The sequence below is a fragment of the Microchirus variegatus genome (assembly GCF_963457635.1).
Source record: "Microchirus variegatus genome assembly, chromosome: 22".
Lineage (NCBI taxonomy): Eukaryota > Metazoa > Chordata > Actinopteri > Pleuronectiformes > Soleidae > Microchirus > Microchirus variegatus.
The window spans coordinates 18667297-18690342 of NC_139823.1; the positions used below are offsets into that span (position 1 = coordinate 18667297).

Genomic DNA, 23046 nt, shown 5'->3' on the forward strand with positions numbered 1-23046 from the left:
GTCGTCATCATTGTCGTGGTCATGTGTGACAGGATTGTTTGCTACAGTACACGTCTGTAAGTTATTGATGTGTCGGAGAACGTGAGTGAAGACAAAAGTGGCAAAAACAGTGAGAAACGTTGTCCCTCATGCATATAAACTGAGAATTACGATATAAATGTTGAAAAATCAGACGTCACACCTGCCTCAGAGTCCTCATTTGTTATTCTTTACGACGAGATCCACAGGGAAAATCCTGAGAAACTTCACAACAGGGAGGAGGTGAAGTGGTTTTGTGTTTCATCAGTGGTCCTCATGCGCCCTCTAGTGGTGTTTTCCTGCCTTACACGTAATGTTTTTTTTTATCTCAGCAGCAGCGTTTGATCTAAAAAATACAACGTTTACATGTATTTTGTCTTCTTTGGGCTGCAGTTTCTTGTTCTGTCTGCAGAGGGAGACACCACGCTCTCTTACATCTATGTATAAAGCAAGTTGTGTCTGAGTGTCTAATCAGTAAAATCAGTAAAAAAAAAAAAAAGTATCTCAGAATGACTTGAAATTTACCATCATAATAGTCAGCATCGCCCTGAACAAGGATCTGTAAAAAATATTTTCAAACCTCTTAAGGAATAATTTTAATGAATTTTTGAAATTCAGGAAATGATCCATTTGCCCTGATGCACTTTAACAGTGAGCTGACTTTCTTCAAAAAAACAAAAAGTTTCTCAGAATGACGTGAAATTTACCATCATAATAGTCGGCATCGCCCTGAACAAGGATCAGTTGAAAATATTTACAAACCTCTTAAGGAATAATTTTAATGAATTTTTTAATTTCTTGAAATGATCCATTTGCCCTGATGCACTTTGACAGTGAGCTGACTTTCTTCTCAAAAACATGAGGTTGCACAGTGTTTGTATTGTTAGCCTTTTACATTCCTTATCATTCATTACCATAACTGAAACATCTTCTTCAGCTCCCTCTATAGGAATACATACTTCCTGCACTAGTTGTTCATAAAGATTGAAAACGAGGACACATTTGGAGACAAAATCACTTTTCATATGAAATGAAAGGCGTGTGCGTTTAATGCTGTCATCTTTTTATTATTATTATAATGATCATAATCATCATGAATACCAAAAAACACTTCACATTATGGGAATGTCGACATTCCCGAAGAACACAATCTTTGATTTTCGCTCCCCACATTATAAATATTACAGTTATTTAAACAGAGAAAATAAAAGTAAACGTAGTGAAACATAAATATCTAACAGAACTGAAGGTGACGCAGTAACGTACGTTTGATTTAACGTCGCGTTTGTGTCCCAGAGAACCAGCTTAAGACACTTTCTGAACCACTCACTCTCCCACACCAAAGCCCATTGAGAAAATCAGTGATTTTAACATCACAGCCAACAGGAGATGTTGATCCACTGCTGCCTCCATCACAAAAGTCAAATGTCTTATTTTGTAAAATTCTGTGTTAGAAATCCTTTGTTCAGATTTACATCAGTGACACAAAGTGACCACACGAGGCAGCAGTAGACCAGCAGCTCCTGTGTCCCTGTGAGCTAAAAACGATGATTTTCTCGATGGGCTTTGGTGCGGGAGAGTGAGTGGTTTACAAACGTCAGTTTTGAGACAGAAAAGTCTGTGTAACCGTGAGATAAAGCTATGAACACAATCTTAACGTCGGTGTAGATTTAGGTGATTCTTTTGAGCGAGCGTCTGCTTCTCAGGCTGGTTTTCAAGAACCAAACTTCAAAAAAACTATTCCTATAAATCCTTTATTTCAGTATGAAAAAGAAGAAGAAGAATAAACACATAACATGATTGTGGTTATCATATATTTCTCTAAATCTTCTGCCTTCTTTACAGGACAAGTCCACAATCTGAGCACGGCGAGTTAAAAACACGCGAGTGAACTCGCTCTGTAAACGCGGCTCTAAGTGCATGAGAGGCAACGTATCGCGGTCAGTCGTCTCACCGCTCCAGCGTCCCCATCAGCGGCTCCACGGCGGCGAGGAAACACGCGTCGAACTCCTGATCGGAGAACCGAGACACCGAGTGACGCGCGTTGAGCCTGAGCTGCAGCCGCGCGGACGAGGGCATCGCCAGGATCCTCTCGATGGCCTCGGCGTAGCTGTCCTCGTCGTCGGCCAGGAAGCCCGTCTGTGCGCCCTCGAAGGGAACCACGATGTCCAGCTTGGGTCCGCCGGACTTGTGCGCCAGCACCACCTTCCCCGCTGCCATACACTCCACCACGCCTGCAGGGGGAGACGGAGAGGCGAGAGACGACAAAGTCGGGATCAAACCAAAACGATCGCGGCTAAATATTCAGATTTTGTCCTTTTTTCCCAGAGACGTGAAGATGATTTAATCGTATAAATAGTTAAATAGGGATAGTATTTTGGACAAAAGACCTGTGTCCAACTCAGCCGGTGTGATTCGTTTTCAAGAAATTTCATTCAGTTTTTCTAGTTGCCGAGTTGGCTGGTGCTATGGCTAGCACAAGTCAATGGTACACGTTAGCATGGCATTAAAAACACTCATACCGACTCCACAGTTCACCCGAGGCAAATCAATTGTAACAGCAGACTATCGATGTACATATGTGTGTTGATAGAATGATATTTGAAACAAAACTAACGTCGCATCGCATGAATTTTCGAGGGACTACTTTCTCAGCAGCACCGGAATCAGTCTAACGGGAAGTATGACGCGCTGCTGCTGCTGCTGCTGAGACATAAATCCTTCAAATTGCAAGGTTGGTTTTATTTCAAACATTCTATCAACACAGATATGTACATCTATAGTCTGCCGTTACAATGGATTTGCCTCTGGTGCACTGTGGAGTCTGTATGAGTGTTTCTAATGCCATGCTAGCAGGTACCATTGACTTGCGCTAGCCATAGCATCAGCGAACTCTGCAACTAGAAGAACTGAATGAAATTTCTTGAAAACGTCTCCAGACGTCTCCATCACACCGGCTCAGTTGGAAAATAAGATGAATTTACCTATTCCGAAGTGTTCGTTCCACATGCTGTGCAGTCCGATCGTGGCCTTCTCCAGCTCCGCCTTCAGCTCCTCGAAGGACACGTTGACTTTAAACTCCACCTGCTCGCTGATTTCCAGCTCGTGACACATTCCCCTCAGCATCAGAACCCTGTCTTCGTCCTCCTGGTTCCTGCAGCCGCCGACCAGCACCAGCTTCAGCGGCGTGTCCACCCGCCTCCGGTCCAGCACCTTCTTGAAGGCTCTGATCTGCAGACGGTGGTCCTTCTCGGGCCTGAACTGCCCGATGGAGACGATGTGATGGCACTTCTTGGCGCCGTCCTCCTCCAGCGGGACGTCCAGGAAGCCGCCGACGTCGCAGGGTGGGTACACCACGCTGGTGCGGTTGGGAGCGCGCCACAGCGACAGGATGTGGTCCAGGGTCCAGGAGGAGTTGACCATGACGAGGTCGGAGCAGGAGCCGGCCATTCCGTAGAGCAGAGCGAACAGGCAGTAGTAGAGGAGCTTGAAGGCGCTGAGGAACAGACTGTTGGTCACCAGGTCCGGGTTATTGAACCTGTAACATTCAAACAGTCGGTGTTAGCGATGACGGACGAGACTTTGTTTTCATGTGGTCAATTTAAAAAAATAACAACAGGTGCTTTTAGTTTTCATGCCTTTTTCTTTCTGGGTGTAAGAACATGAAGGGACGGAATATTTTATAGAACTAGAAGAACTTCAGTGCTGAAGAAGAAGAACTTCAGTGCTGAGTTAGAAGAACTTCAGTGCTGAGGAAGAAGAAGAAGAACTTCAGTGCTGAGGAAGAAGAACTTCAGTGCTGAGGAAGAAGAACTTCAGTGCTGAGGAAGAAGAAGAAGAACTTCAGTGCTGAGGAAGAAGAACTTCAGTGCTGAGGAAGAAGAACTTCAGTGCTGAGGAAGAAGAACTTCAGTGCTGAGGAAGAAGAAGAAGAACTTCAGTGCTGAGGAAGAAGAACTTCAGTGCTGAGGAAGAAGAACTTCAGTGCTGAGGAAGAAGAAGAAGAACTTCAGTGCTGAGGAAGAAGAACTTCAGTGCTGAGGAAGAAGAACTTCAGTGCTGAGGAAGAAGAAGAAGAACTTCAGTGCTGAGGAAGAAGAACTTCAGTGCTGAGGAAGAAGATCTCCAGTGCTGAAGAAGAAAAGATGAACTTCAGTGCTAAAGAAGAAGAACTTCAGTGCTGAAGAAGAAGAAGAAGATCTCCAGTGCTGAGGAAGAAGAACTTCAGTGCTGAGGAAGAAGATCTCCAGTGCTGAAGAAGAAAAGATGAACTTCAGTGCTAAAGAAGAAGAACTTCAGTGCTGAAGAAGAAGAATATCTCCAGCACTTAAGAAGAAGAACTTCAGTGCTGAGGAAGAAGAAGAAGATCTCCAGTGCTGAGGAAGAAGAACTTCAGTGCTGAGGAAGAAGATCTCCAGTGCTGAAGAAGAAAAGATGAACTTCAGTGCTAAAGAAGAAGAACTTCAGTGCTGAAGAAGATCTCCAGCACTTAAGAAGAAGAACTTCAGTGCTGAGGAAGAAGAAGAAGAAGATCTCCAGTGCTGAGGAAGAAGAACTTCAGTGCTGAGGAAGAAGAAGAAGAAGATCTCCAGCACTGAAGAAGAAGAACTTCAGTGCTGAAGAAGAAGAACTTCAGTGCTGAAGAAGAAGATCTCCAGCACTGAAGAAGAAGAACTTCAGTGCTGAGGAAGAAGATCTCCAGTGCTGAAGAAGAAAAGATGAACTTCAGTGCTAAAGAAGAAGAACTTCAGTGCTGAGGAAGAAGAAGAAGATCTCCAGTGCTGAAGAAGAAAAGATGAACTTCAGTGCTGAAGAAGAAGAACTTCAGTGCTGAAGAAGAAGAACTTCAGTGCTGAAGAAGAACTTCAATGCTGAAGATCTAGAAGGAGAACTCCAGTGCTGAAGGATTTATTAGAAGAAGATTGGTGAAAATCAAGAACTTTGACCTGTGATCATGATCTTTGAAGTGTTACAGCCTTATTAGACTGATGCACTTACTTCTCCTCACCACTAGAGGGCAGTAAAGGGCGTTTCAATGACAAAACCTGTACATATGTGTCCATATATGGTGTTTCTAGTGTATATGAACACATGAGTGTTTGTGTACCTGGGGTTCCTCTCTCTGACCACAGACAGCATGTCGGTGCTGATGGTCGGGTAGTGGACGTAGCTGCCCACACTGCAGCCGCCCAGGTACCGGAACAGCGGCAGCGTGAAGGCGTAGCCCATGGAGTCGATGTAAACGTCCGGGACGAACTCCGTCAGCGCCTCCCAGCCCAGGAAGACGGAGCCCATGCTCTGTCCCAGCAGCGTGAAGTGAGGGAAGAGGCTGGGCTCCACCAGGAGGCGGTGCCTCAGGAAGACGAAGTGGACGGGCCGCGGCAGAGCGACGTTGAAACGCCGCCGCGCCCCGTCCAGGATCTGCTCCCCCGTCACGCCCTGGTCTCCGGTGTAGACCGCAAAGTTGACGTCGGGGTACCTGTTCTGCAGAGCTCTGATGGCGCACCACAGCACCCTCTCCCCCCCGCCGCCGGCGTTGCAGTACGGGTGGAAGAACGCCACGGCCGGGCGGCCGCCGTCTGCGGCGCGGCGGGCGTTCCTGTTGCTCTGCAGCCACAGGCGAACGACCAGCACCAGCAGGACGAGGACGGCGATCAGCAGGACGCACACGAGGAGCAGAGGCAGCAGCAACTTCCACAACAACCTGCAACACAACAAACAAATCAACTGTATTTACAGGGAGATTTGATCAGAATTCCTTAAGATTACGTTCCCAAAACCAAAGAAAAACACTTAAAGCTCACATAGAGTGGTCCTGTTGCACATATATGTTAGTTATGGAGGTCTATTTACATACATTAACTTGTTTTTATGCTCAAAAACCACCTAGTTGCTGTAAACGAGCCAATAGAATTCCTCTTTTCTGACGCCGTTTCCCAGCCGTGAGATTTGAGACATATATTTCTCAACCCGGAAGTGACATATTCAGCACACCCGCTCTCAGAAGAGCAGCAGCTCCCCCCTCTGGAACGGTGGATGCACTGCTCCTCATTATCAAAACATTGTTTTAACAGCGTTTAAAAATAGCTTCTTCACGACTCCCCGCCGCAGTCCCTTTGACGACCTTTGACCCGGAGTCAGACCCAGAGTCAGAAGACACTGTCGCTCGTGAAACACCTCCACAACGGACGTTATTCTTCTTCTGCGGTTCAATGTACGCAACCAGGATGTGCCCGGACTAGTGCCCGGAGCAGGAGGATCTGCTGTTCAGGAGAACCGCTGTTTACGTAACCGGACCGGGGTTTTTTCAGAGATCTCGCTGAGCCCGAGATTACAATAAAACACAGCGTTCTCAGCAGTGACTGAACTGTTTGTTTGAGAACATTGGTTCTAAAAGTGCGGCCCGGGGGCCAATGGCGGCCCGCAGAAACATTTCTGGCGGCCCCGCAATGAATTACAGTTGATAGTTTTAATCCAGGAGCTACTAAGCTTGTTAAATGTTTATTGGACATTACTGGATACAGACCAATAAGTGTAAACAAAAATACTGGGTATTTACCTGGTTTCTATATGGTGAATTTTAGTGTATTATTGTGTTATAAGCTGGTAATAAGCAGGTAGCTACAGCCCCCAATTACTAGCTATTTACCCAGTAAATATATGGTAACAGAAATGTGTTACTTGGTATTAACCTGTAATTAGAAGGTAAGAACAATGGCCAAAATACTGGGTAATTACCCAGTAAATTACAAAGTGTTATTATATTAACGCTTAAATTACATTATATTAACGCTTATATTACTTAACGCTAAACTGTAGAACTGCAATCTGGTCATTAAAATGATTACAAATGGGATTTCTTTCTGTTTTTTTTTTCTTTGGCGGCCCTCAGTCCAATGTTGGGTTCCTAAATTGGCCTCAGGTATCAAAACTTTGAGAACCCCTGGTTTAGAACCTTCAGGGCTGCTTAAACAAGTTAATGACGCAGATACACACTAAGAAAAACAGCGTTAATTGGAACTTCCGGTCTAGTTCCGCTTGAAGACAATAAAAATAACCAAAAAATGACACTTATTCATATATTCGTTTCCCTTTTCACTACAAAGAAAAGGTCAAATAAATGATGTAAGACTGAATTAAATCAACACTTTTGAAACTCCTACTTCATACCTGTGATACTAACGTGTATTTCAAATAGAATAAGTACACAAATTAGATCAAAATATTCAAATATTACCATCGTTATTTCTATATATTCAGCCTTTAATCTGTACGTGAACTTCCGTGTTCATAAAGACTTAATTACTTGTTTTTAAAGTATAAACAACAGTAGAAATCTAGTATAGTGTATATACTATGGTATTTTTTACTATCTACTAAAAAACGTACATGTAGGAAACAGCAATTATGGATAATAATAAGACGAATAATGGACATAATAAAGAAAACTGCACCGTTGTGTTATTATATTCATTTATATCCACTTTATTAGGTACAAGACACTTGATAAAATGGCCGTTTAGTGTATCATGGTGTTGACGACGCAACACGCGAGTAAATGAATCATATTAAATGAAATAATTGACATTTATCTGAATGTAAAGTTAGGTTTTTTTAAAGGCTAACACTGAGCTAATCATGAAAATAGCGTTCGTATTTATCCGGAAGTGACACGCGCGAGCTGCGCTGACGACACGAGAACTCGCCCTATTTTGAAAATATTTTGTAAATGTTCCGTTGAATAAAAACGCATAAATGTAAACGTTAAACGGGATTAAATTACCTGGTCAGTTCGCACAGACAGTGAGCCAGTTGATCGTGACCCGACATCTTGACAGAACTGAAATTCAACATCATCGTCGTCACCGTCGTGACCTTTGAACTCTGCGCTCCTCCTCTAACGCGCTGCCCTGCTCTGGCGGTGAGGCCTCTAGCGGCGGGGAGGTATAACTACACCACTGTTTTCAGCTTTTTAAAGGGCGAAAAGTGGCATTTCTTTGTCGAATAAAACACATAAAATCACAAACACGTCTTTATTATTGTACAGTTGTACAATGTGAACACAAAGAAGCGACTTATTTAATTTGTACTGTTTTTAAAGGTTAAAAAAAAAGAGTGATTGGAAACAAAAAAGAAACGGCCGTGTTTGTTGATCTCTGCCCTCGTAGTAAAGTTTAACTTGTGAATAAACAGTGAGTTTGTGTGGATCAATAGTGACTGGAACACTTGTTCCTCTCTCTCTGCTCTCGGTTATTTCCAGTCTGGATCCTGACATCATGAAGACTCTTTTCACTCTGCTGTTGTTTGTTTTCACAAGTTTCAACCAAGGATTCTCCACTGAGACGCAGTGAGTCAACTTTATCTCATTTAAATAGGACACACAGTGTGTATTTACTGTGTTACATGACCTATAACTCACTGATGCAACCTGTATATGTGTGTGTATATATATATATATATATACAGTTAGTTAATAGGAGGAATCTTTAATCTACCGTTATTTGGTTTGCATCTGTATTTGTCCATGTTTTCCTGGAAATATATGGATTTTCCCAAAAATATGACTGGAGTAAATAAAATATGTCACTTACTAATAACTAAAACTAATTCCAAAAATTGCTTACTTGACAAAAACATAACCAAGAAAATGAGTAAACAAACATGTTACTAATGCTTGCAAAATGTTTTAAACATTGTTTAAGTGTTTAATTAAAGAAAAACGTCACTAACATCACAAAACTTACTTTACTTTTTTAAATATACTTTAACAAAAACATGTTACTAACGTTACCAAAAAGTGTTTTCTGTAAAAAAAATCAAAATCATTTTGCTAATATTACAAAAAAGTACTTTCTTTACAAAAAAAATTTGAAAAATGTTATAAATCTTCAAAAACATGTTGCTAACATGACCAAAAAGTAATTTGTTTTTTTTTTGTTTTTTAAAAAACAGGTTAAAAAAAATTGGAAATCTTCAAAAACATGTTGCTAACATGACCAAAAAGTACTTTTTTTTTTTTTTTAACAAAAAAACAGGTAAAATAATTGTAAATCTTCAAAAACATGTTGCTAACATGACCAAAACTACTTTCTTTACAAAAAACAGGTGAAAAATGTAATAAATCATAAAAAAACATGTTGCTAGCATTACCAACAAGTACTTTCTGTACAAAAACATGTAAAAAAATTGTAAATTTAAAAAAACATGTTGCTAACATTACCGAAAAGTACTTTCTTTACAAAAACACAGGTGAAATTTTTATTAAATCATAAAAAACATGTTGCGAACATTACCAATAAGTACTTTGTATCCAAAAAAGTGTTACAAATTTAGTAAATTTCCAAAATCATGTTGCTAACATTACCAAAAAGTACTTTCTTTACAAAAAAGTGTAAAAAATGTAGTACATTTTCAAAATCATGTTGCTAACATTACCAAAAAGTACTTTCTTTACAAAAAAGTGTAAAAAATGTAGTACATTTTCAAAATCATGTTGCTAACATTAGCGAAAAGTACTTTATTTACTAAAAACATATAAACATTTGGTAAATCTTCAAAAACATGATGCTAACATGACCGAAAAAGTACTTTCTGTACAAAATAAATGTAACAGAATAAATCACATTAGTCGCTGTGTCAGCCGATGTTGACATTTATACAGCTGCTTCTGTTGTTTACTGTTGTTTACTGTTGTTTACAGTGACCAGGTTCTGTCCATCACCCCGACCACACAGGACCAGGTGGACGTGGTGAAGAATGTGTCCACGCAACACGAGGTAAAGACAAAAAGAACCATGATGTTTTTATTCTGATGCTGATGCTGAGCGTGGTCCTCCTCCTCCTCCTCCTCTTCCTCCTCTTCCTCCTCCTCCTCCTCCTCACAGACAGCTCTATGGCAGCCTGCGTCACCTGAGTTCATCAGAGCAGAGACAGAAGTGCATCTGTTTGTCCCGTCCATGAGTTCAGAGGTCGTCCGTGATCTGCTGCTGAGACACAACGTCACTCACGAGTATGAAAACACTCTCCTGTGATCATCACACACTGTGTCTCTGTGTATCGTCTCTTTACTCTTCTGTTGTTGTTGTTGTTTATCAGAGTTTTACTGGACAACGCAAACGAGTTGATCGAAATGCAGACGAAGAACGACTCCACGGATCCTCGGAGCAGCTCCACCTTCTACGAGAGATATCACAGTCTGGAGGACGTACGTGTTTCACTGAGGAGTCAGAGTTTAAGCATCAGATTCTGTCACTTTACAACATTTTAGACGTTTTTTTGTTACAAAAGTGATATTTTATCACTATATTGTGTATATACATACATACAAATATGTGTATATACATACATATGTATACACATATGTACGTATATGTATATATATAAACGTATATATTCATACTTATATATCTATATATGTATATGTGTGTATATATATATATATAGATAACATATTTTCTAACATTACACCATTTTGGATTTTTTTAGTTACAAAATATATTTATTATGTGTATATATGTATATGCATATATATGTACATATATATGCATATACAGTATATGTATTTGTACATATGTGTATATATACATATATGTATACATACATATATAAAGAGTAGATGTTGTGCATATATTGTAGATCTCTTATTGGATCAACAGGACCACCCAGGGGTATTATATATATATATATATATATATATATGTATATACTCTCTATAACTGTGTATATATACAGTATATGTATATATGTATATATATATAGTCAGTTTATGTTTTGTCTATATATTGTACATCTATTATTGGATCACCAGAACCACACAGGGGTATTATACATATATACTGTATATACAGTATGTATACAGTATATATGTATACATATATACATTTATACTGTATATATGTATACATATATATGTATATATAGTCAGTAGATGTGTTGTGTATATTGTAGATCTATTATTGGATCAACAGAACCACACAGGGGTATTATACATATATATTTGTGTATATATATAAATATATACATATATATACACATATATGTATATATATATAATCAGTAGATGTGTTGTGTGTATACTGCAGATCTATTATTGGATCAACAGAACCACACAGGACAACCCCGGCAGAGTCAAAGCCGTCCTCATCGGCTCGTCGTTTGAGAAACGACCGCTCTACGCTTTAAAGGTACAGTACGTCGTTTATGTTGTTGTTATTATTATTATTATAATACAGGGCTCGTGGAGTTAGCGTGAACGTGGACGCGTGATTCCTGTTCTCTCAGCTGTCGGCCGGAAATGACAGAAATGAGCGATCGGACAAGAAAGCCATGTGGATGGACTGTGGGATCCACGCCAGAGAGTGGATCTCTCCTGCTTTCTGTCTGTGGCTCGTACAGAACGTGAGTTTACGACACGAAAAACAAATAAAAGTCGTTAAAAAAATAAAACTTGTGATATATTTTTTCCTTTTGCTGCAGTTTTTGTCGTATTACAGACAGAACCAGGACATCACCAACATCCTGGACAACATGGACGTCTACGTGCTGCCCGTCCTCAACCCTGACGGATACCACTACACGTGGACAACAGTTAGAACACACACACACACACACGCTGTATGTAAAAAAAGGAGGCGTGGCTTCTGTCCCCCTCCCTCCTCTGATTGGCTGCTCTGACGTGTCTTCAGAACAGGATGTGGAGGAAGAATCGCTCGTTCAGCAGAAGCAGCTCGTGCGTCGGCGTCGACCTCAACAGGAACTTTGACGCCAACTGGTGCAGTAGGTGTCCGCCTCGTTTCCCACAATGCATCACTGGCCACCATTCCTGATTTTGTTTGTAATGTTTTGCAAATTTAGCAACATTTTTATGGAATGTTTCTTTAAATCTTTGGGAACTTGAGTGATTAATCTCACTTCATTTACATGTTTTCGTACCATTTCAACATTTTGTAACATTTTTTGGTGACAAAAGTGATATTTTTGTAACTCTAGCAACATATTTTTGTAACATTACACCATTTTCTATCATTTTTTTAGTCAGAAAAGTGATATTTTGTCACGTGTTTCACATGTTTGGAAGCTGAAGAAGATTTTTCAGTTATGGTAATGAATGATGAGGAACGTAAAGGTGAACATAATACAAACACTGTGCAACCTCATTAGGCACAACACAAATATGCCTAATGTTTTCGAGAAGAAAGTCAGCTCACTGTCAAAGTGCATCAGGACAAATTAATAATTTCCTGAAGTTCAAAAATTCATTAAAATTATTCCGTAAGAGGTTTACAAATATTTTCAACAGATCCTTGTTCAGGGTGATGTCGACTATTATGATGGTAAATTTCAAGTCATTCCAAGAAACTTTTTTTTTTTTTAGAAGAAAGTCAGCTCACTGTCAAAGTGCATCAGGGCAAATGGATCATTTCCTGAATTTCAAAAAATCATAAAAATTATTCCTTAAGAGATTTGCAAATGTTTTCAACTGATCCTTGTTCAGGGTGATGCAGACTATTATGATGGTAAATTTCAAGTCATTCCGAGATACTTTTTGTTTTCGAGAAGAAAGTCAGATCACTGTCAAAGTGCATCAGGGCAAATGGATAATTTCCTGAAGTTCAAAAATTCATTAAAATTATTCCGTAAGAGGTTTACAAATATTTTCAACAGATCCTTGTTCAGGGTGATGTCGACTATTATGATGGTAAATTTCAAGTCATTCCAAGAAACTTTTTTTTTTTTTTAGAAGAAAGTCAGCTCACTGTCAAAGTGCATCAGGGCAAATGGATCATTTCATGAATTTCAAAAAATCATAAAAATTATTCCTTAAGAGATTTGCAAATGTTTTCAACTGATCCTTGTTCAGGGCGATGCTGACTATTATGATGGTAAATTTCAAGTCATTCTGAGATACTTTTCGTTTTTGTGAAGAAAGTCAGCTCACTGTCAAAGTGCATCAGGGCAAATGGATAATTTCCTGATTTTCAAAAGTTCATTAAAATTATTCCTTAAGAGGCTTTCAAATATTTTCAACTGATCCTTGTTCAGGGTGATGCCGACTATTATGATGGTAAATTTCAAGTCATTCCAAGATACTTTTTGTTTTTGTGAAGAAAGTCAGCTCACTGTCAAAGTGCATCAGGGCAAATGGATAATTTCCTGATTTTCAAAAGTTCATTAAAATTATTCCTTAAGAGGCTTTCAAATATTTTCAACTGATCCTTGTTCAGGGTGATGCCGACTATTATGATGGTAAATTTCAAGTCATTCCGAGATACTTTTTTTTGCTCATGAGCCACTTCCTGCCTGGTGCAGCATGATAAATCAATGAAAATTAAAATTCCTCCAAAAAATGTGAACATCAAGGATACACATCATCGGGTCATGCTCAACCCATATCCAAAGTCTTTGGGAAATCTGACTTATGGTCAGCGAGATATGTTTTGGTTAGAAAACGTATATTTTGTCACTTTATCAACATATTTTTGTAACACTACAGTATTTTGAAACTTTTTTTTAACTCACAAAAGTAAGGTTTTATCACTTTAGCAACATGTTTTTGTAACACCGAACCATTTTTCTATCATTTTTAGTTAGTAAAGTGATATTGTTGTCACTTCGGCAACATGTTTTTGTAACATTAAACCATTTGTCTACCATTTTTCGCTTACAAAAGTAATATTTTGTCACTTTAGCAACATGTTTTTTATACTATTACAACATTTTGTTGCATGAAAGAGTGTGTTTATACGTATTTTTGCGCATTTTCTGAAAGCTAACTGTGGTAGAAAACCTGTAATTCATCATATTTTACCATTATTTCTTCACCGTAGGGTTTTTTACTGTCGTTTTTTCCCTCTGTTCTCTTCACAGCTGAAGGAGCATCCCATAATCCCTGCACTGAGATCTACTGCGGTGCTTTCCCTGAGTCAGAGCCGGAGACGGAGGCCGTGGCCAACTTCCTCCGCAGCCACAAAGATTCCATCCAGCTCTACCTCAGCATCCACTCCTACTCTCAGATGCTGCTCTTCCCGTACTCGTACACCACGGAGCAGGCGGCCAACCACGACGACCTGGTCAGTGCTTAAAAAGGTCAAAGGTCATGAGGTCAGAGGTTTCACTGCTTCACAGATAACGATAAAGAGTTCATTTGTGTTTTGTTTTTTGAAAGCTGGAAATAGCCAAAGAAGCTGTGCAAAAGATCCAGAGACATTACAGGAACCAATACAAATATGGAGCTGGAGCGGAGACCATATGTGAGTAAGACGAGATTTGGGGCCAATTCCAATTCCTATCTTAACCCTCAATCTTAACTGGCCCTCAAAACCAAGTGTTGAGGGTTATTGTGTCACTTAGAAATGGGACACCCCTTAAATGCAGATACGTCTTCAGACCGTAGGGGGCAGAATAACGCGAAAGCAGCGTCTAGTCTGTCAACTCCAAAAAAGAAGAAGAAGAAGAAGAAGACATTTACGTCAGGATTATTTATTACGATCCGTTTGTCAGTCAAGTTATTAGGTTGTCAGTTAGTTATAAGATGATACTCATACAAATATTCAGCTGACAGTTACCACACACCACGACTTATTGACAAAATATCGTAAAATAAAAACAAATGTTACGCAACAATGACGTCAGTAATCCATAATATGGGCCTAAACTAAGATAATACAATGGTTTCCATCATTGTTTTTATCTCTATTAAAGGTGAAGTAAGTAGTTTATAGTGCCATCTAGAGGAGAGGCTGAAATGTACAACAAAGAACTGCTCCTCTGCTCACCCCCCTCCCTTCCCTGAGCGCTACGGTGTCCTCAGCCGGTCAAATCCTCGTCGTCCTCGTCGTCTTTCTCCGTGTCAGCAGATGAGGTTCGTGAGGCGAGGGAGAGGGCGGAGCTACCGCGGCCGTAGCAGACGAAGCGGAGAGAGTGGAGGCGGGACTTCCTGCTACAAGTAAAGAGACGCTTGATTTGTTCTCTCGCGTTTGTCCTTACAGGCTCCTGTAGAAACATGGCGTCTCTCTGCTAACAGTGGCTATGCAACCGCGGCCCGCGACCGTGTTATTTTACATGACTTTTTGAAACACTACGAAAATGAAACAAAAACTATTATACAGCGACTAGACAATGCAGGAGCACATAATATGTATAAAAGAGTGGATTTTGGGTCATATAAACCCATAAATACTACACAGTGTCCCTTTAACAAAGAAAATACTTCATTTGTAGCGTACTCGTTCGACGCCATCTTTGTTATGTGAAAACACGCAATGCATTCTGGGTAGCCCTTGCTCCCAAGGGTGGTGTCGGAAAATCTCAATATTGAGGGTTAAGATTGAGGATTAAGCAAGGAAATTGGAATTCACCCTTGGTTTTGGTGACACCCTCTCACAGGTGACTCTTCTGCTACTAGAGGTTGCAGATTCCCGGGCTTGTTGACTTGAAACTGTCCCTCTCTGCTCTGCTCTGCTCTGCTCTGCAGACCTGGCTCCTGGAGGTTCTGATGACTGGGCCTACAACCAGGGCATCAAGTACTCCTTCACCTTTGAACTCCAGGACCGCGGCCGCTACGGCTTCCTGCTGCCGCCGTCGCACATTTCCAAGGCGTGCAACGAGGCTCTGATCGCGGTGAAGACCGTCGCGGCGAAGGTCATCGAGAAGACCCGAGCGTCTCCTGAGGGACTTCACTTCACCTCACTATGAGTGTGGCCTTTGCGAGTGAAGCCCCGGCGCGGGGGGGGACAACGTCACAGTTAGACTGAGCAAAATAATTGTTGTTTTAATTGTAAAAAACTATAGTTAAACGGGTGAAACCATTAACTTTCAACAGATGTCCTATTTTTTTTGGGGAATATTTGTGTCTACATTTAAATAAAAAACCTGATGGAGGAGAATTTGTGGGAATAAAAACATGAATAAATTCCAGATACAGTCTCATGTTTATTAAGTGGAATCAGAAAGTCCTGCTCCTCAAAGAAGAAGAAGAAGAAGACACAGACGGGTGGAATGTACCAAGTCATGGAAAGTCCTTCAAATTCACGTCGTCTTCTTTCAGCTTCTCCCTTCAGACGTCTCCAACTGTCCTCATGTCGTCCTTCACAACGTCCATGAGCATCATCTCCTCCTGCGTCTTCAACCTCCAATATAATCCCTAAACCATCTTAACCTTGACTCTGTCCCTGGATTATATGCTCATTTCTAATCCTGATCCATCCTGGTCTCTGCCAACAAACATCTCAGCATCTTCAGCTCCAGCGTCTCATTTTGTTGTCCTTCTGTCCCTTGTCTTCACCTCTTCTGTCCACTGCTGCTGCTTCTTCTCCTTAGATCTTCACCATCTCTCTGTCCTCCACACACACAGATGTTCTGTCTTCTTCTGTCCTCTTCTCTCCAGTTTGTCCTCTCCACGTCTCTCAGGTTCTCCTGGACCAGATTACAATATCATCTGCAAACAACAGCATATCCACACAGAGACTCCTGTCCTCGTCTGTCAACATCACCAGTGCAAACAAGAAGGGACTCAGACCTAATAATCCCTGATGTAATCCCACCTCCCCCAATGTTGACATACAATACTAGGACATTTTTGGACAGTTTATATTTTTGACATTTTTGTTGACATACTATACAAGGTCATTTTTGGACAGTTTATATCATTGACATTTTTGGACCGTTTTTATTTTTTTGACATTTTTGTTGACATAGGATACTAGGACATTTGTGGACCGTTTATATTTTTGACATGTTTGTTGACATCAGGTCATTTTTGGAGAGTTTATATTTTTGAGATTTTTGTTGACATACTATACAAGGACACATTTGGACCGTTTATGTTTTTGACATGTTTGTTGACATACAAACAAGGACATTTTGGGACTTTTATATTTTTTACATTTTCGGTTAACATACTGTACGAGGACACATTTGGACAGTTTATGTTTCGACATTTATGCTGACATCAGAACATTTTTGGAGAGTTTATATTTTTGTTGACATACAAACAAGGACATTTTTGGACTTTTATATTTTTGAGTTTCGGTTGACATACGATAAGAGGACACATTTTGACAGTTTATGTTTCGACATGTTTGTTGACATACGATACTAGACATTTTTGTTGACAGACTATATGAGGACACATTTGGACTTCTATATTTTTTTACATTTTCGGTTGACATACTATATGGGGACGTTTTTTGGACTTTTATATTTTTAAAATTTTCGGTTGATATACTATACTAGGACATTTTTAAAATAAAAATAAAAATAAAAATAAAAATAAAAATAAAAATAAAAATAAAAATAAAAATAAAAATAAAAATAAAAATAAAAATAAAAATAAAAATAAAAATAAAAATAAAAATAAATAAAAATAATAATAAAAAAAACTTAATGAAGATAAAAAAATTTTTTCGATGTCCTCCTTGGTAAATAGTGCCTGGTTGTGCCCCCTGTCGGCGGTGGGCGGTACTGCAGCTTCCTGGAGCTGAAAGCTGCGGTTAATAAACCCAGCGAAGAAGAAGAAGGTCGATGACGCGCTGCCTCCGCCACTATGAACGCAGCCGGGGCAGATTCTGCCTTTGAATTTCAACAACAACAACAACAACAACAACAATAAGCCTTGTCTTATTTTCTCGACAGGTGCTTGAATCCGCTAACTGGACTTCAGTAGATGCGACACCGAATCCGTATCCTGGGTGAGACCGCGGGGTTTTATTCACCCTCACACTCCCGGTGTGTCCCGTGGACACGAGGCCTCGCGCTCGCACAGAAAACATGACGCTGTTAGCATTTCTGTGGCTAGCTTTAGCATCCATTCACTTGCTATTTCCAGCAGGAGGCACGTAAAATACGTGCCATTAGCCACGAACTGACTAAATATGTACATTTCAGATGATTAGACACGAATACGAGACACGAACAGCGGCGTTAATGTTGTGTGTTTAGCTAGTTACTTTGGCTAACAGCATGCTAGCTGCTGTGAGGAAATTTAAATGTACAGAATGATGAGGCCATTTAATCTGTAATTTCTCTAAATCCATATAGTAAAACTTAATTATTCTCTCAGTTTATGCAGTTACAGTTGTTCTGAGCTTAACCGGGTCTGTTGTTACTGGAAATAATCCGACATTTTGCCATTTAAATGTACAGATGAGGCATATTTAATCTATCATTTCTATAAATACATATAGTAAAAATGTATTCTTTTTCGCTGTTCTTTTTAACTTAAAACTGTCTGTTTTTGCCAGAAATTATTGAGAACTTAATTTTTACATTAATACAAAAATTCTAAATTTGAATGCTAGTATGTAATGTGTATTGTTTTGAAATCGAAACATTATAATTGACTCGTTTTCAGTCCCCTTTATATTGTTTATGTCAGTCAGTGACTGTAATTACACAGAATTGTGTATTTTTCTCAGTCGGTCAACGTTGCAAAACCTGAATAGTTTGGCTGTTATATTAAATTAAATTAAAAAACAACCCAACCAATCCGTATTTCAGTCTGTAAAATAGTGTGGTTTTTAAGTTATTTAAATATATAGCAGGGAAAAAATGGAGCAAAGGATCTTGTTCTTTCTCGTCAACTTTTTATTTGTTGTTGTAATATGACAATGAGGACATTGTGGCTCAGAATGTTGCCAATTTACACATTTATCCCCCAGAGACAATTCCTGATGTGAAGCGGCTGTTTGTCATGTCTCCAGTCCTGCAGAATGTCCAAGATCAGGCGGAAGGTAACAGTGGAGAATTCAAAAACCATATCTGACAGCAGCAGCAGCAGCACCACGACCAGCAGCACCAGCAACCCCGCCGCCGCCCCCTCCCGCAGGCCCAGTGTGTTTGAAAGACTTGGTCCCAGCACTGGGAGTAATGCTGCAGATGTACGTGTCGGTCAGCGACTTTGTTTATCGCCTCCTGTTTTGAACCGTCTCCTGAATCCTCTTGTGCTTCTCTGTTTTTCAGAGTCACTGTAGAAATTGGTTGAAGACTGGTAACTGCAGCTACGGCAACACTTGTCGCTACACACATGGAAGTCAGCCGCGAGGCAAAGGATTCAGCTTCAGCCGGTAAGAGTGCCGGCACGCTCCATGTGCGTTTTCATTATTCATTATTCGGCGATCTGAACACATCCACGTGTGCTTGCTTTTTAAATGTGTGGCAGGTCAACCGAGAGACCCACAGGTGATCTGCGGGAGAGGATGAAGAATAAAAGACAAGATGTTGACTCAGAAAACGTGAAGAGAGACTTAGACGAGCCCACATCCCCCACAACAAGAGTGAGTCCTGTGCTCCAACTCTGTCTCTCTCTCTATTTTACAATTCTAACCCTATTCAGCTCTCCTCTATGAGCTCCTGGTAGCAGTCACGGTGTTTTCCGTTGCGTGAAGCTGCCTTGACACCGTTTTCTACGCGACACAAACTTGTGACTTGTAAAACAGTTGTTTTTGGTGTAACTGAATCATGGGAATCAGTTGATTTTAAAGCTCTCATAGAGTGGTCCTGTTGCACATATGTGTTAGTTATGGAGGTCTACTGACATACATTAACTTGTTTTTATGCTCAAAAACCTCCTAGTTGCTGTAAACTAGCCGATAGAAATCTGTCTTTTCCCAGCCGCAAGATTTGAGACTCAAGTCTCTCAACCCGGAAGTGACATATCCAGCACGCCCGCTCTCAGAAGCGCAGCTCCCCCCTCTGGAACGGTGGATGCACTGCTCCTCATTATCAAAGCATTGTTTTAACAGTGTTTAAAAATAGCTTCTTCACGACTCCCCGCCGCAGTCCCTTTGACGACCTTTGACCAAGAGTCAGAAGACACTGTCGCTCGTGAAACACCTCCACAACGGACGTCATTCTTCTTCTGCGGTTCAATGTACGCAACCGGATGTGCCCGGACTAGTGCCCGGAGCAGGAGGATCTGTTTTTTTTCAGAGGATTTTTCAGAGATCTCGCTGAGCCCGAGATTACAATAAAACACAGCATTCTCAGCAGTGGCTGAACTGTTTGTTTAGAACCTTCAGGGCTTCTTAAACGCTGATACACACTAAAACAGCGTTAATTGGAACTTCCGGTCTAGGTCCGCTTTAAAAGATTTGTTCCCAGAATCGTTCAGTACTTCCTGCGTGACCAGTTGAACAGGTTGTAATTTGGGCTCACGGTTGTCGGCTTTTTAGCTGTCGCTAAATACACTGACTCCTCTGTTAAATATTGAAATTTTAGACATTTCCTTTGCTAAATGTCGGAGATTAACGCGTGTTTTTAGGGATTTTAAAGTCTTTTTTAACTGATCTACAGTTCAGCATTGTTCACGTTGATTCTTGTGTCGTACGACGCGCTCACGACTCGTCCAGGGACGACACATTTTTCACCAAGGTGTCATTGTTAAGTTTTGTTTCCTTGGTGTCTGGTCCACAGCAGAGAGACTCCTCCAGAGGCCGACACAGGGAGAAGGAGGACATAAAGATCACAAAAGAGCGAACCCCAGCCAGCGAAGAAGAGCCCACAGAGTGGGAAGCCAATCGTGAAGGTTCCGTTGCTTGTTTTTTTTTTTTTTTAATGATTTGCTGAAACCAAACATGTGACTGCTTTTCTTATCTTATAGCCGGTGTGTTTTTTTAATTTGCTTGACTCTGCAGACTCAGATATCGGTGACTACGACTACGAGTTATCCCTGGAAATGAAGCGTCAGAAGATTCAGCGCGAGCTGATGAAACTGGAGCAGGAGAACCTGGACAAGAGGGAGGAGATCGTCATCAAGAAAGACGAGGCCCCGAGTAAAACCAGGACCACCGCCTTGCCAAAAGTGAGTAACGGCGAGAGCTGAATTTGATCTTGTTTTCTGCCCTTTTGAGCGTTTCTCTGAATCCTTCATGTCCGTTGTTTTCAGGCCTCCCCGGAGCCGTTGAGCTCCAAAGATTCCCCCTCGCCAAGGAAGTCCGTCGGCTCCCCGAAACACAAAAGTGGCACCAAAGGGCTCGGCTCCGGCAAGAAGGAGAAGAAGGCGTCCATCTCCTCACCTGTGTCCGAAACCACCAGGTCTTCAAAGGGCGGCCACGGCAAAAAGAAAGGGCCGCGGACTCCCAGTCCTCCTCCTCCGGTCCCTCTGGACCTGCCTGTGATGGGCAAGAAACACAAAGGCAAACACAAAAACAAGGAGAAGTCTGTGGAGAAGCAGAAGGAAGCCAAGGATCGGGGAAGAGATGCAGAGAAACACAAAGAGAAGAAGGAGAAACGCCGGTACGCCGTCCACCTTTCACCTCCGTCCTCGATTTAGCCGCTTCACTTCCTTTAAAAACCTTTATCTGATGTGTTAACAGGGACAGATCAGACAGTTCCCACAAAGCCAAGCGGTCGGTGACGTCAGAGGAGCGTTCTGGAAGTGTGTCGTCTCCGTCCAGAGGAGCTTCGCCCTCAGCGAGGAAGAAATCCACCTCTCCGAAATCTTCCTCTCACAAAACCTCAGTGCTGGTTTCTCCTACTCGCAGGTGAGTAAGCACAGGAGTGTGTTTGGTGTCGTTGTGATGTTTTTTAAGGGTTAAATATGCTGTAAAATGTTGTTTTAATGTATTTATTTGAAGCCTTTTGTCAGTAATCTATCTTGACTTGGTCACAATTTAGAAAAGGTGCGCAAATAAGGATGAGATTAAACAGATTAACGTTAGAAAAAGTCAAGTTACCAAGGATCTGAGCTGCAATTACGTAGCTATTTTGACGATAATGATCAAAACAAGGAAAATAATCGTCTTACGACGGAGACTTTTTTTCACAATTTGGTTGTTAAAAAACATAAATAAATAAAATCATGAAGTCCTGAAATGACTTTGTTATATTACTTCAGAATAACTCACTAGGACCGTATGATGGTGAGCTGGAAAGTGTTTTTAAGTCACTCTTCAGGATTATATTGATAGCTTTTTATCACAGTTTGGGTTAATATTGTGCAGTATTTTGGGGTTAAATATGCTGTAAAATGTTGTTTTAACCTAATTATATGAAGCATTTTTTCCGTAATCTACCTTCACTTGGTAACATTTTGCGCAAATAAGGATGAAATTTAACAGATTAATGTTACAATAAGTCCGGTTTGTCACCAAAAATGTTACCAAGGATCTGTGCTGCAACGATTATTTGATTATCAATCAATATATAATTATTTTGATGATAATAATAAAAAAAAAGGAAAAATATTAAATTAAATATATATAATAAAATATTAGGGAGGCTTTTTTTTTCCTTTTTTAACAATTTTAATGTTAAAAAACCATGAATCTTAAATAAAATCATGACATCCTGGAACGACCCCCCCATGGTACTTCAGAATAAATCACTCAGACTGTATGATGGTGAGCTAGAAAGTGTTTTTAAGTCACTCAAGATCATCAAAATGATTGACATTCACCACGATCAACTTATATTTGTAGCTTTTTATCTCAGTTTGGGTTTTAATGTAATTATATGAAGCCTTTTTGTCAGTAATTTACCTTCAATTGGTAAGATTTTTAGAAAAACTGCACAAATAAGGATGAGATTTAACAGATTAATGTTGTGTTTTACCAAAGATTTTGGTTACATAACTTAAAAAACATGTTTCTAAGGATCTTGGCTGCAACTATTAATTGATTATTAATCAATTACTTCATTATTTTGATAATAATAATCAAAACAAGGAAATATCTTAAATAAAATCATGAATTCCTGTAACGACCCCCTCATGGTACTGCAGAATAAATCACTCAGACTGTATGATGGTGAGCTAGAAAGTGTTTTTAACTGACATATTCTAAGACATGAAGTCGTTTCCTCCTCCCCGCAGGTCTCCGTCTCCTCCTCGTCACCAGCACACGCCGACTCCTCCCCGCCACCACTCCTCGTCCTCCCACTCCGGCTCGTCCGCCCAGCGCCACTCTCCGTCGCCGCGGCGACGTCGCTCCTCCTCGCCGCCGTACCACCGCAGCTCTGCGGCTGCAGCAGCGGCGGCTGCGGCCTCTGCCTCGTCGCCTCAGAGCTCCCGGCGCTCCAGGTCGCCTCTGACCC

The 23046-nt window shown here is 40.7% G+C and overlaps 3 protein-coding genes across 3 annotated transcripts in view; 2 read left to right on the forward strand and 1 right to left on the reverse strand.

Annotated features, from left to right (window-relative positions):
- Window positions 1-1177: 1177 nt before the first annotated feature.
- Window positions 1178-7887, reverse strand: alg11 (ALG11 alpha-1,2-mannosyltransferase). The gene is made up of 4 exons (XM_083908806.1): window positions 7802-7887; window positions 5126-5722; window positions 3003-3556; window positions 1178-2252 (listed from the first exon to the last, which is right to left on the reverse strand). Exons 1-4 carry the CDS (start codon window positions 7873-7875, stop codon window positions 1969-1971), a joined length of 1509 nt encoding a protein of 502 aa, XP_083764932.1. The 5' UTR covers window positions 7876-7887; the 3' UTR covers window positions 1178-1968.
- A 1123-nt stretch (window positions 7888-9010) lies between these two features.
- On the forward strand, window positions 9011-15711 carry cpb2 (carboxypeptidase B2 (plasma); the record flags this gene model as incomplete). The annotated part of the gene is made up of 11 exons (XM_083908736.1): window positions 9011-9021; window positions 9719-9794; window positions 9903-10027; window positions 10114-10222; window positions 11100-11201; window positions 11299-11415; window positions 11494-11604; window positions 11703-11793; window positions 13885-14087; window positions 14183-14267; window positions 15491-15711. 11 exons carry the CDS (start codon window positions 9011-9013, stop codon window positions 15709-15711), a joined length of 1251 nt encoding a protein of 416 aa, XP_083764862.1.
- Window positions 15712-17565: 1854 nt separating this feature from the next.
- The window catches only part of zc3h13 (zinc finger CCCH-type containing 13), a 17334-nt gene continuing 11853 nt past the window's right edge, over window positions 17566-23046 (forward strand). The window contains exons 1-9 of the mRNA XM_083908616.1: window positions 17566-17705; window positions 18717-18893; window positions 18976-19079; window positions 19175-19289; window positions 20428-20539; window positions 20649-20815; window positions 20900-21249; window positions 21330-21497; window positions 22826-23046. The exon at window positions 22826-23046 is cut by the window's right edge and continues 138 nt beyond it. Of these exons, the coding sequence (XP_083764742.1) occupies window positions 18726-18893; window positions 18976-19079; window positions 19175-19289; window positions 20428-20539; window positions 20649-20815; window positions 20900-21249; window positions 21330-21497; window positions 22826-23046 (1405 nt within the window). The 5' untranslated portion in view covers window positions 17566-17705; window positions 18717-18725. The remainder of the gene's footprint in view (window positions 17706-18716; window positions 18894-18975; window positions 19080-19174; window positions 19290-20427; window positions 20540-20648; window positions 20816-20899; window positions 21250-21329; window positions 21498-22825) is intronic.

Coding starts and splice junctions, on each gene's coding strand:
- alg11 (XM_083908806.1), bottom strand. CDS start 7,875: ATGATGTTGAATTTCAGTTCTGTCAAGATGTCGGGTCACGATCAACTG. Junction 5,723..7,801: donor TGTCTGTGCGAACTGACCAG/GTAATTTAATCC, acceptor GTTGTGTTGCAG/GTTGTTGTGGAAGTTGCTGC. Junction 2,253..3,002: donor GAACGAACACTTCGGAATAG/GTAAATTCATCT, acceptor CTCCCCCTGCAG/GCGTGGTGGAGTGTATGGCA.